The sequence below is a fragment of the Trachemys scripta genome, chromosome 9 (genome assembly GCF_013100865.1).
Source record: "Trachemys scripta elegans isolate TJP31775 chromosome 9, CAS_Tse_1.0, whole genome shotgun sequence".
NCBI classification, from domain to species: Eukaryota; Metazoa; Chordata; order Testudines; family Emydidae; genus Trachemys; species Trachemys scripta.
In genome coordinates, this window is record NC_048306.1 from 2,204,142 (window position 1) to 2,218,191 (window position 14,050).

The 14,050-nt window shown below is 44.0% G+C and overlaps 1 protein-coding gene across 2 annotated transcripts in view; it reads left to right on the forward strand.

The window, feature by feature from the left end:
• PLS3 (plastin 3) overlaps positions 1–9,353 on the forward strand; it is a 79,612-nt gene extending 70,259 nt beyond the window's left edge. For both annotated transcript variants that reach the window (XM_034781130.1, XM_034781128.1), the window contains exons 10-17: positions 2,103–2,198; positions 2,683–2,878; positions 3,633–3,711; positions 4,214–4,328; positions 4,686–4,819; positions 6,557–6,680; positions 7,069–7,193; positions 8,096–9,353. In XM_034781130.1, the coding sequence (XP_034637021.1) occupies positions 2,103–2,198; positions 2,683–2,878; positions 3,633–3,711; positions 4,214–4,328; positions 4,686–4,819; positions 6,557–6,680; positions 7,069–7,193; positions 8,096–8,228 (1,002 nt within the window). In that variant the 3' untranslated portion in view covers positions 8,229–9,353. The remainder of the gene's footprint in view (positions 1–2,102; positions 2,199–2,682; positions 2,879–3,632; positions 3,712–4,213; positions 4,329–4,685; positions 4,820–6,556; positions 6,681–7,068; positions 7,194–8,095) is intronic.
• Positions 9,354–14,050: the final 4,697 nt, after the last annotated feature.

Below are 14,050 nucleotides of genomic sequence, written 5' to 3' on the forward strand. Positions count from 1 at the left end.
ACAGTAGAGAAATGACGACTAGCGTACTCGGGGGTTCTGCCCTTGAATCCTCTCTGCTTGGTACTGATTATCCAGCCATAAAACCGAGTCTGGTGTGTCTTTGTTGTTTATGGATGCCTTCATCTTCAAAAGCTGCAGATACCAGTTCAAAAGCCCCTAAGGGTTTTTACTGCACCAGCGGGGAAGCAGTACATAGCTAGGACGCTTTCATGTGGTTAAAAGTCACATTCTCGAGACTGTTTTCTTTCAGAAGCTGTTTTCAAGGGTCCGTAGGAAGCACTGGACTAGAACTCATCCAAAAACATGGGGAAATATTTCACGAAATGTTTTGCCCAGTTCTGCAGTGGAGAGCTTGTTAATTGTATGGAAATGCTAACTCTTGTGAGCAAATACTGATACTTTACCTGAGATGGCACTGCAGAGAAATCTAGTCCTGTAGTCGTCACAGGGGACCTGGTGAAATGGGTGGTATGTGGGAGAAGACGTGTCTCCTAGAGGGCCTCAACTCTGATGCCAATGGCTGATCTTGTGGCTTCCTTCCAGGGCCAGCTCTACCATTTTTGCCGACCCAAGCGCAAAAAAAAAAAAAAAAAAAAAGCCACCTGGACTGCGCCGCCCCAGGAATGGATGGAATGCCGCCCCTTAGCATGTACTGCCCCAAGCACGTGCTTCCTCCGCGGGTGCCTGGAGCCGGCCCTGCTTCCTCCCAGCTAGCAGCCCTCCTGGGCGTGACTTCTTGTGCACTTTCTACAGCAAGGGCTCCAAACATGCCTGGAATCCAGTGACATGCCTACGGTTTGGGGGGTTAGAAGCAAGAGATTTATGTGACTTTTACACTATTTTAAACTTTCTTCTGCCTAAAGGGAGCTTCCTTTGGTGCAGGGAGTAAATCAACGCCTAAGGCTGGCTGGCTGGGGGTGCAGAGAATGTTGCAGAAACTTCCCCCCCCTCCATTTTCAAAATTAGGGCTGGTCCACACTAACCCCTCACTACGAACTAAGATACGAAGCTGAAGTCCAAGTATCTTAGTTCGAACTTACCGCAGGTTCACACGCGGCAGGCAGGCTCCCCCGTCGACTCCGCGTACTCCTCTCACGGAGCAGGAGTACCGGCGTCGATGGCGAGCACTTCCGGGATCGATTTATCTCATCTAGACAAGACGTGATAAATTGATCCCAGAAGATCGATTGCTTACCGCCGGACCCAAAGGTAAGTATAGACGTACCCTTAGAAAAACTCCACCAAGAGCTCTGTCCAGATGGCTCTGCTCAGTGCAGGCTCCCAGCTCGTAGGATCTCATGGGACACTTCATGGTCCCAGTAAGGGAAAGTGTTTTAGTTCTTGTTTTTTCCTCTATCTCAAAAAAACAAGCTCAGGCCTGTATCCCCCCCTGCTTCTCACTAGACAAAAGGTTTGTACTCCCAAATCATCTCCGGAATGGCTAAAACCTTGATGTGAATACACCAAACTCATATCTTGTCTTGGGATCTGCCTTAAGAGAAAACCCAAAACCCTGCATTGTGTAAATGTGATGCAACAAGAAAAACCTGCAGGCTCCATGTATTCAAAATATCAACAACACTGTCTTCTCTTTACTGGTTTCCTTTAGCAATGTTGTAGCCCTACAGAATGATCCCTTTCTGATTTGAGGTGGGGAGGATGTGCCTATACGCCTGACAAATTATATAGTAATTGGCATCAGGAGTATGAAGCTACTCTAGAGGTCAATATATATGGGCTGCCTACTGGATCTCTTGTTTAAGACGAGGACGTCCAACTTGCATTTTTTGGCAGATTGTGGTGGTGTAAAATATTCAATACTGACCAGTTATTTTGACCGTTTAAGTGCTGGTTTATGGCTCTAACACTGGCTTAACGTTTCTAACTTTGTTCTTCTTTCCTCTCATGCCTCTGGGATTTCTGCTGTGGTGCTCTTTCCCTCTTTGCTTTCTTGTCTGTCAAGCTCATTGACTTCAGTAATTCAGTCAAGGTACAGACACTAATCGTATTCAGTGACTTGATTCAGACGAGTCTGTGACGTAATGTTCGTGTGTGTTCAGCACCATGTGGGAGAGCTGAATATGCCACTTAATCCATTTCAGGATTCGAGAGCCTATTTCCATCTCCTCCACCAAATTGCACCAAAGGGGCAGAAAGAAGGAGAGACGCAGATTGATATTAACATGTCTGGTTTCAATGTAAGTACTCAGTAAGTCTGTCTGGTTTTTTCCCTTGCCCTTACACTGTAAAACTGAAAGCTGGGTATAGACTTTGCAGTCTGCTTATGGCCTCTTGATCACCTGGTGATCAGTGGGCAAACAGAGACAGACACATTTCTGGCATACAGGCCAAATGTCTGAGGATTCAGTCGCCTTTATGCCTGGTGATATATTCGTGAGCATGCTGAATCACAAGTTCTAATTATAATTCTACTCTAAAGCTTGAGAGTGGAACTTTCGAACAAAGCGGGTAGATGATGACCGGTGCATCCATAATGCTATGGCTTATTACTACAATATTTCTTCATTGCTTTGTTTTTATTCAGTCTGGTTAGTAAATGCCCCATGCCGCCTGAAAGCAGGCGGACTTGTGTATTCAGTCCAGCAAAGGCAGTGGTCAGGAAGAAGTTGAGTGACCTCCTCAGAGTCTGCTGGTTATTTATGCTTCTGTCACCCCCCACAGGAGAAGGATGACTTGAAGAGAGCAGAATACATGCTTCAGCAGGCAGACAGACTGGGCTGCAGACAGTTTGTTACCCCCGCCGATGTTGTCAGTGGTAATCCCAAACTGAATTTAGCCTTTGTTGCAAATTTGTTCAACAAGTATCCGGCGCTTACCAAGCCGGAAAATCAGGACATCGATTGGACGCTACTGGAAGGTAATAAAATGTCTCTCCTATCATGATGTTTGAAGGAAAAATACCTGATGGAAATGTTTTGTACCACAAAAGGCTTTTAGCATTCTGATGAGCCAGGAGGCTTTTAAGAGTGGCAGTATCGAAAGATTCAGCACTGTAGTATTTCATTTTCAGCGATGCTGTTTACCAATGGATTTTAGATGAGGCATGTGCATGTGACCAACTCTTCTTGCATATTGGCACAGGGGTCCGATACCAGGCTCTGCACTGAAGTTTGAACGTAGTTATATATAGTGTGCTTTAACAAGACTGCCCAACCCCCACGACCGTGCTGAGAGGCTGGGAAGGTAGATGGGTTACCTGAGACACTGAGACGATGCTTTCAGAGGCATCACTGAAAGTACTGGGCTGCCAGGTTCTCAGCCATTTATTATTAATGCTAAATTCACTGCTGCGTATTCTCACCTGGGATATTGCACCTCTTACAGGTGGTGCATACGTCATAGTCCATTGTATTGACCCGAAACTCCTTAACTTCCCAAACCCTAGTTCGATCTTTCAGCATTGAGAAAAGATGTCCAGGTAGCTGCCCTACAAGTGGGTCCTTTATGAATCGTTATGGAGGCAACTGTTTTTCAACCTTAAAAATAAGCTGCCCGGTGCAGAACTTCCTGTCAGGGCCGGTGGGATGCTCCATGTCCCGAAGGCAGATTTCTCTCCAGATTGGTGAGAGGCAGCTGTGCCAGCATTATAACGTCTGTCTCCTTTAACGTAGGAGAGACACGTGAAGAAAGGACCTTCCGTAACTGGATGAACTCTCTCGGTGTGAATCCACACGTAAACCATCTGTATGGGTAGGTCTTCTGCATCTTTCTTCCACTAGAGCAGTTGGCTTTTAATCGAATGCAACTTCAGTTCTTAATCGACCAAAAAAGAAACCTTACATTTAAATGAAGTAAAATAGGTATTTGAACCTGTTCAGATCTTTGATTGTGTTTAATGATATGTTAGGGCACCTAGAGCCTTGGATAGGTGTCTTTTTCTTCTTTTTCTTTTCTTTTTTTTTTTTTTAATTAAAACTACCTAAAACAGGTGCTCCTCGGTAAAACCGCAAGCCTAGTGACTATATCAGCTGTTAGTCGGTCTGGAGATGCACTGGAATCTAGATTTGCCATATGATAACCCGGGTTTATCTCCCCATGTCAGAAGACGGGAGAAGTTTGAAATTTTACTCTGGGGTGGTTGTTTGCTTCTTTTTTGCACTGTTGTAACATAATTAGTCATAACGTTAAATGTAAAGTCAAGGTATGCTTCACTCTCAGAACACCAGGACTAACTAATGCTAATCCATCCTAGTGACCTGCAAGATGCACTAGTAATATTACAACTATACGAAAAGATCAAAGTTCCTGTTGACTGGAATAAGGTTAACAAGCCACCGTACCCCAAGCTTGGTGCAAACATGAAGAAGGTGAGAACTTTAAGTTACTGTAAAAACAATAAGCCTGGGTTAGAAATGTAAGATTTGGAAGCCTTGTTATAGGTACAGGTCTGTTGCATCTTACGCTGGGGTTCCGTTCCGCAGTCAGCTCATAAAGCAAAAATCGCGTATAGTCAAAATTACATTGAGTGTAATGGTGGGCGGAATCGCCCGCACTACAGGTACAGTATTAAAATTGTGATTTTTCTTTTTTTGGTTTGTTTTTGCCAACCACGTAAAGCTGAAATTGTGCATGTTAAATGCGCGTAAGATGCGACAGACCTGTGCATTTCTAATTTTTTCCGTTCTTGTACATATATATATATATTTTTTTCCCTGTGTGTGTAGCTTGAAAACTGTAACTATGCAGTGGATTTGGGAAAGCATCCGGCCAAATTCTCTCTGGTGGGCATTGGTGGACAGGACCTGAATGATGGAAACCAAACACTGACGCTAGCTTTAGTCTGGCAGCTGATGAGGAGGTACAAAGCTTGGTTAAAATATCTAAACTTTGTGAATGCAGCATTTGAGTGTAACATAGTATATCCCATGCTCATGACTTTCTCCCTCTCCCTCTGTGGGTGAAACCACAGATGGAGATCTGACAAAATACTTCTAGAGGTCAGAACTTTTTTTTTTTTTTTTTTTTTCCCCCCAAAAATTCTAAAAGGGGAAAAACTGCAACAAATTTCAAAGTTTTTTTTTTTTTTTTTTTAACTGAATTTTTTTGTTCTGAAATTGTAGGAGTAAAAAGCCTCCTTCCTCTCCCCTCCAATACATTCCTCGAAAATTGCTTTTTAAACCCAGCTCTAAATGATTCTAGTAAGATACAAAACTGAAAATATGTACTGTACAGATAAAATGAGGCCACTTAACATTCAATATTCTAGCCAATATTTTCCTTAATGACTTGGATATTGGAGTGGATGCTTATAAAATTTGCAGAGGACACTAAGCTGGGAGGGGTTGCAAGCACTTTCAGGGACAGGATTAAAATTAAAAGAACCTTGACAAATTAGAGAATTGGTCTGAATTCAACAAGATGAAATTCAATAAAGGCAAATGCAAAACTACAAATTGGGGAATTACTGGCTAGAGAGTAATTCTGGAAAGGATCTGGGAGTTCTGGTGGATCACAAATTGAATGAGTCGACAATGCGATGCAGTTGTGAAAAGGCAAACGTCATTCTGGGGTGCGTTAGGAGTGTTGGTATAAGACACAGGAGGCAATTATCCTGCTCTACTCGACACTGGTAAGGCCTCAGCGGGAGTTCTGTGTCCAGTTCTGGGCACACACTGTAGGAAAGATTTGGAAAAATTGGAGAGTATCTAAAGGAGAGCATTCAAAATGCTAAAAGGTTTAAGTAAACTGACCTATGAGGAAAGGTGTTTTTTTGTTTGTTTTTTGTTTTTTGTTTTTTTTTTTAAAACGGGCATCTTTAGTCTTGAGACAATAAGAGTGAGAAGGAACCTTCTAAGTCGTCAACTATGTTAAGGGCAAAGAGATATGATCAATTGTCCTACCTTCAGTGGACATGGATAACAAGAAGTAATGGGCTTAACCTGCAGCAAGGGAGATTTAGGTTAGATATGAGGAAAAAGTTTCTAACTCTAAGGGTAGTTAAGCACTAGCAATAGGCTTCCAAGGGAGGTTGTGGAATCCCCTTCATTAGAGGTTTTTAAGAATGGGTTAAACCAGTGGTTCTCACCCTATTTATCATTGCGGGCCACATATGCGTTACCCGGGCCACAGGTTGAGAACCAGAGCTTGCCCTACATTTCTGTGATTCGCTCTAAAGAATTGTATCTGCCTTTTTAATAATGCAAAGCTTTAGGTGTGTTACCCCTCTGAAATAATGTATGTCAATCACAGTGCAGTCACTAACTTCATCTGAACCGATGGGGACCACCCAGCTTAGAAAGTGACTAAATACACGGCATCAGTTCAGTATTGTTCAGGGTGTCCTAACTGGTGGGGCACCTGGAGAGGAAGTGAGACAGAATCTTTCTCTTCCCTTGTGCACCAAAGGTAACACACAGCAGAGGCTGAAGTCAGGACTCCCAGGGTGGGCCTGCTATTGTAGGTTGCTTTTGGGGGGGGGGGGGGTTCAGTAGCCACCCACCCCTATGCTGAATCCTGTACTGCATTCAGACCATGGCTTTGTTCCTGAACCATATCTACCCTGCGCTGTAAGGAACTGTCTTCCACTCATTCTCAGATACACCCTGAATGTTCTCGAGGACCTTGGTGATGGTCAGAAAGCAAATGATGACATCATAGTAAACTGGGTGAACAGGACACTGAGAGAAGCTGGCAAGTCAACCTCCATTCAGAGCTTTAAGGTACAGGGCCCCTTTTTCCAATGGGAGGGGGACTGGCATCTCCTTTGCAATGCGTTGTGCTGCAGTGTTGGCCGCAGACTTGGGTAACTCCATTGCAGGCCGTTGAGGGACATGGGTGGAGATTTGCTGCCGGTAAACCAGTTATTGTTTGTTTAGCACAGTCTAAGCACTTCGTCACAGCTGAACAGAGTAATAATGGTAATGTGGCATTGTAACTGGTTTGGAAAGGATCCCGTGGGGACTAATTATTAGTAGGTGGTAGCAATTTTGTGACTGTTAAAAACCCCTTAGTTTTGTTACCCATTCCACAATCAATTCATTCCACTGTTGTGGAATCAGAAGCCAGACTTGTTAAATCCTCACCGTATGTCACTATGTATTCTTCTAGGACAAGACTATCAGCACTAGCTTGGCAGTGGTGGATTTAATTGATGCCATACAGCCTGGCTGTATCAACTATGATCTTGTAAAGACAGGGGACTTATCAGAAGATGACAAACAGAATAATGCTATGTAAGTGTCTTGACCTTCAGGCTGCAGATGGGTGTGCTCCAAAACCTGTGTTCTCAATCTTTTGCCAAACTGGGACTATCCAGCGACACCGTCCCACTTAGCATATCAGAAGGGCAGGCTTCTTGTGATGCCAGCTTTTGGAAGGAATAGAGAACTGCTTGAACAGTTCCTAGCAGATAGCCCTGTGAACAGATCTGATTCTCTCCAGTTTGATTCAGATTGATTTAATAAATACTTGGCCTGTATCTCAATATTTGATATTTGAACTTTTAGACACATGGGTCACTATGGTGAGTCTGTTTCCTGGTGAGATCAGCACGAGTCATCTTCAAAATAATTTTCCAGTGGGAGTACTGAACTGGAAAGTTGAAACTTGCTTTCCATTAAGATTCTGTAATAACTGTAACAGCAAACTTTCAGATAACTTTCAGTACTCTGCTTGCTTGAATATTGATAGAAAGCAAACACAAGGAGCATGAACAGAAGGAGATAGTTCAGAAACTTAACTATTCACCAGTAAGGGTTAGTATTTACTTATCTCTAAGGAATATTAAATATGCAACGAATAACTCAAGGTGTATGTATTACACTTTCTCATTAACTGTTTGTAGAATGGACTTAGGTTCAAAATATCAAATAACGTGTATATTAAAAACTGCTAATTCTCTGTAATAAGGTTATTTTAAAACCAGTTGCTCTACATTAAAAATGCATATATAAAACAAATCTACTTGCCAGATCTAAACAATCACACCTTGAAATCGGAGTTAATACCTTGTTGTTAAACCGTGTTAGTGATCACTGAAATCGCACTGCAAAGGCTGGCTGTTTGGCTAGCAAGTTCAGGTAAAGGGGGGATTTGAAATGTTTACATGTACTCATTTCTCTTGACTGCTGAATAGGTATGCTGTGTCCATGGCCAGAAGAATTGGAGCCAGAGTATATGCTCTTCCAGAGGACCTTGTGGAGGTGAAACCCAAGATGGTTATGACCGTGTTTGCCTGTTTGATGGGCAGAGGAATGAAGAAAGTGTAAGATGCTGAGACACGTGCAAAAATCCCAACCTGCCACCCCCGTGCATGACTAGCCGATCAGCTGTGTCCGGGATGAAATGCTGTTGGTCTAAGAACTGTTGAAGTTTCAAGGACTCTCAGTTTTGCTTTGCAAGACTAGAACATTATCAACCTTCTCAGGGAGAGGAGTTTTTAACCAACAGATTTGCTCTTTTCCCAGAATGGAAGTTTGATTTAAAGTGCTCACGGAAATGCATTCATATCAGACCAGCATCTTAAAAAATGCTGCACTGGACCTGTTTCTCAGATAGTCCGTGTTTTTCTTCTGAGGGTTGCTAAGGTGGTTGTCATGAATCTTAATAGAAACAAATCTCACTTTCTTTCTAAAAGACAGTTTAACTTGCGTCTTGTGGTCAAATCTTGTGTGTTCTGGGTTTGAGCTTTTATTCCTTGCCTCTGTAACCATAAAGTTACAGAAGAAGCTGGGATCTGTAGCGCAATTTATAAGGTTAAATGAGAAAATTGTATTTCTGAAGATCAGTCTTCCTGCAGTATTCTCGCTACATGGTGCTTTTTTATACACATAACAAATATTTTGATTACTTTACAAATAAAGCATAGCGGTTTTTTTTTCTTGCTACCTTTATTTAAAGGTCTTTCAAGATAGACTATATTTGAGAATACCACCATAAAACTCAGCCTCTCTGGCAGTAGTGGACATCTGATGGCATCCTTAAATCTGAGAATCAAAATGAATGCATTTTTGTACGCATCTTGGTTCAATTTTGTGTGCACCTAGAAAATAATTTTTACAAATCCTGCATGTAAACTTCTATTACTTTTTTATTTAAAATTCTGTTGGGAATAAAACCTTGTAGGGCGGTTGTGAAGGGAAGAGGCAAATGTTACGAACAGCAGCAGGGTTAAGTAATCTGAACTGCAAAGGGCCGAGACACAAAACTATTTTTTACAACTATGCAGGAAGTGATGTCACCAAAGAAGGAAGGAGCTGTATCCATAGGAGTCAATGTACTCTTGCTTTGGCAAGCTGTTTGCTATATTTTGAGATCCTGTTGCTATTCTGAGCTATTCAAATGATGTAATATGGTGGCAAAGCATTAGTTGAAATAAAAACATTTAAATACAAGCTTCTTTTTTTGCATATTTAATCTGATTCCCACTTGTCTGTCTCTCCTTATTGACCATTCAATTTTTCAACTTACTTCCATGGTTTGGATGTGTGGGATTTTTGTGCTGATCTTTTGGTTTGCTTTCTGGGAGCTGCGTAAGAACTTTTGCTCAGTAATGTTGGGGGCAAGGAGGGTTGACGGTAATTGCTTGATCTCAGACCAGCTACTTTGTGCAAACTTTATTAGTTATAACAGTGTTTGTTTCAAACGACCTGCGAAGGGAATCCTATCCCATCCAACTTTAGTGTCCTTCCCCACCTTGATCCTGAGTATCCTTTATGGAAGGACACTAACCATTTGAAATCTTCTGTGGCTGTCTCCCACTCCAGTGTGCCTACCCAGCATGTGCCCTTCCGGAGATGTCCTAGCTACCACTGAACCCTCTTGAATTAGGGAACTAGCTCCTAGGTCCCAGAGGCTGGGTAAATGCTGTTTGGGGACTAGTAGTACCTCATCCCAAAGGGTGTAATAAGGCCAAATAATGAGGAGAAAGGGAATAGGCCTTGGTTCTGGTCTCTCCTGTTTGGTAGCTGCTTGGCCAGCCCTGGGATCTAACTTGCCACAGGGGTTGGTGGAGCTGTGACATCGCCAGCACGGTGCATGCCACGCGTTCTGCAACATCATGGAGAAGTCAGTTGTGCAGCCAGATGTTGTGGGACCTTAAAAGAGGCAGGACGTTGGCTTTTGAGCAGAGGCTGGGTACTGTCGTACCCAGTTGATCCACATGGCCGGCGTGGATGCAAATTTGTTAATTCGGTTTGCAAACACTTTTGATGATACTCTGCACTGCATGCAAGCTTTTCATAAGCATCATTAACAAGGTAGTTGAAGTCTGTGCCTTAAGACTGAATTCAGTGACAGATTAACCATAGCCCAACTTCCACAATGCAATGTAAAACTGTTCAGAGGGCATGTTCGACTAACTTTTGTTTTAATTGTCAATAGTTGTCAAAGCTGTTTGCGCGAAGATCTTTGCTCCAGGACTGGCCAGCATGCCACATGGTTTAAGTGCACAAAGATACCTAGACCTCTGTCTTTTAGCTTTTTGTAAGTTTTCATCCATAATTAAGGCTGTAAGCTAGTGTTTGCAGAATTTTGGCAACGTGTGAGGACCTTGCTTTGCTATGGAGCGTACTGTGATCGAGTAAATATTTCCGTATGGGAAGTCCAGGCGATGATGATTTGGAGATCATGATAGGGAGCAGTATTGATATGATGCACTTAATGGAAGTTAAACATGTAATCACAGATTATCAGAGCATCTGGTTCTGGTTTGTCTATGAAGTTGCCATCCTGATGGTCTCGGGAGGGAGATGTGCCCTGTCAGGGCTGTTCTCTGTGTGCAGTCTGCTGTTTGTTTGTTTTTGCAATACTTGCTTTATATTTTGAGTATTATTGTGTCAACTGCCTGATAAGGCTGTCCAAATATTTCCAATTCTTGGCGAAAGATGACATTTTTACTGTCTAGATGATTTCGTTTCTCTGAAGACTTGCTGCTGCAAGTAACTGTAGTCTTTAGAGCCAGCGTGGAGATTCATCTAGGAAGAGTTCTGTGCAGTCAGATTTATTATGCTTGGATCTAGTAATGAGGAAGCCTTCGCAACTCCTACCTCTCTGGAATTATTTATAATAATGCTGCTAATGTCTTCTAGCTAGTGTATTGTGAAGAGGTGGCTTTTATACTTCAGCAAAAGCATTTCCTAGGTATTTGTGGGTATAAATGCTGTGTGACTAGTTGAGTAAGCATTCTAACCTCTCCAATTTTTTACTTTGAAACCCGTATCTGTCTTCTTTTTATTTCTTAATTACTGGTTTTCTCTCTAAATTCCACACACACAAAAGATGATTTGAGCGCTCAGCTTCACTAGGAGTACTGAATTCACTTCTGGACTTGAGCTGCAGATGAGTGACTACAGTTAACATCAGCCTGCATTCCTTGTCAGATTTACGATCCGTGTAATGGGGCAGCAGAGCCGTATTTAAAGGGAAACCAGTTCAAACTAAGAAGCATGTCTGTTTTCAAAGGGCCATGCGAAGCAGCAAATGTCGAGTCAGATGTGTGTAGCTTTTGAAGCAAAGTGCGTAGGGTTACAGTGTGGTGCACCTATTGATAAATGTCACCATTTTGTGAGGTACCTGGGCACGAATAGTGTGAGCATTTCCTCTCAGATGTCTGTCTATCCTGGCTCCTGGTTTATTTCCCCTGCATCCTCAATCACCGCGTCTGTGACTGCAGACTGCCAGCAGGGGCAGTGTGTCGTGGCATTTTTTTTTTTTTTGTATGTTGAGCAGGTGAAGTCGATAACAAGACCTGCAGCAAAGGCCAACAAGTCCCACGTCTGTTGCCCAATGAGGAATCCAGTGTGATCACTGAGGAGGACGCCCGACCAAAGCCCAGAGAACAGGGAGTTGGGGGTGAAGAGCCCATAGTACTCGAAGGCTTGGCCGGTGAGTTCTGTCTGCCAAGGTCCAGGCCATAGAATAGCCTGTTTCTGAGCTGTGAAAACGGGGCCTGGCCAAGAGGAGGGCCTCAGACAGTCTCGAATGTATGTGTTAATAGGAGAGTGAGCCCCAAACTCTGAGCATGTAAAAGGGCCGCAGTAAGTGGGGGCTTGTCTCTCCTTATGGCCATAAACTGGGAGACAGAGTGCTGCAATGCTGTGCTCCTGGGAGCAGCACATGGCCAGGCACTTCCAAGAGAGGAGAGCACGTCCAGGATTTGTCATTCTCTGCAGCAAAGTGGAAAAGAATTCCTGGACGCTACAAAGGTAGAGCCCAGGTTTCATTCCCAGTGTTGAAAAATCTTACCCTGAACCTCTAAAATCCCTTTCACCACGAAAGGCCTTGGACGATCCCAGCTTAAACAGAAGTTAGGCACAGTCTCTCTTTGTTCTGTTTGAATGATTGAAAACATGTTCCTCTTTCTGACGGCTGGGAAGTGAATACAATCCATGAACAGCTCCAGTTACACAGCTTTCCATAAATGCTACTATTTGCCTCCGGAGAGACGCCGTTCTCAAATGCATTTCTGTTCGATCAATCAGAACGTTTACAGCAAATGTTCTCGAAGACCAGTGGCAAGCAAATCTCCTGGCTCCTAACGTGCCTTAGAATGTGGTGGTGTGGGGGTTGGCTTGGTTGCTAGCTGAAGCATATGAGTTATCCTCCATAAGTGAACTTCTGGTTAGAAAAGCACCTTACTGGATTCATTCGCTATGTGTTTGTATTATGGCATTGTTTATAGACCCAGTCAGGGCCCTGTTGGGGTAGGCACTGTCCAAGTGGGTGAAACAAAGACCATCCCAGAGCCAAAGATCTTATGCTATAAGTTTATGGCCAGAAACAATAACAAATGGGGAGAGGGAAGACAACAGTATCCGGTGTGATTTTGGATTAGCATAGGGCAGTGGCTGGGAGATGTGCCATTCCTTTCATTAAGTTGTAGTGATGGACAGCTGGGTCAGATGGCTGAGAAGTGGGGTGGCAGTGGAAGGGAACCGGGAAGCCCATCAGCAGGCAGGCAGGTTCTCTCACTCGGCACTGGCAGCTGTCCAGTAAGAATAAACGCAGAGCTAATCTGATCGCAGGTCAGCTCAGTGAGGATCAACGTTCCCTGCGTAGGGAATGGAAACACGCTTTAGAGACTGGCACAGGAAGAAAAACTGGAAGAGGGGAGAGGTCCTTAAACTGGATTGTCCGTCAGTAGAACCTACCTCAGCCACAAAGTCACCATTAGTAGGGATGGAGGCATCAGGTGGTAAGAGCAATGAATTGGGGGATGGTCTATATATTGGGTTGCTGCTGCTGTTAGAATGGGGTCTGACGGGCTGTCCCCGCCCCAGCTAGCATGCGTGCGGGCAGCCACAGACGTGATATGGTAGGAGTCAAGGTGCAATTTCCAATCAAACTGAAGACATCAGTCATGACCTCTGCCAACTCTTCTACCCTATGTTGAGGGCGAGATATCCTGGGCTTGGGAGAGGGAGGCCGCTGCTTAATGTGGGAACACAATGCAGATAGGCTTCTGCAGACGACCCAGGGCCAGTGGGAAAGGAAATGACTGGCGTGTTGAACGTACGTTAAACCGTTCTAGTGCTGAAGGAATAAACCTGAAGACGAGGGCACTAGATCTCGTGGCTGGCCAGTGTGCTCCAGCACAGAGGTGGTGAGTTAACCCACTGGCTTAATCTTTAGATTCATGGGTGTTCACGCCAGAGGGGACCATTGTGATCATCCGGTCGGAACGCCTGTCTACACCGCTCTGGGCCACATTTCTTCACCGTCATTAACCAGTAAGACTGAAATTCACTGCGGTGCTGAGGGGCAGCATGAGGCCAGCGCACTCTTCAGACTTGCGAATAGCACTGAAGTGGTGGATCGCTCTTGTGACGTCTCTACGCCCTGCCTTTCTCCACAGAGGCCGGATTCACCCATGGAGAATAACGAAGCCTTAGCCTGGGGGCAGAGGGCCTGGGAGTCCTGTGAAGTCTTAACTCCCATCTGAGATTCTGAATCCGTTGCTCTTGGCGGTGATGGCCCAAGTCTCTGAGTCACTGCAGGGTTGTTGCCTGTCTCTTCCCAGCCACCACCTTTGCCCTTGTGCTGCATGTTAGCTGGGCAGTTCCACTTCCCACCATCGACTCTTCGCACTAGT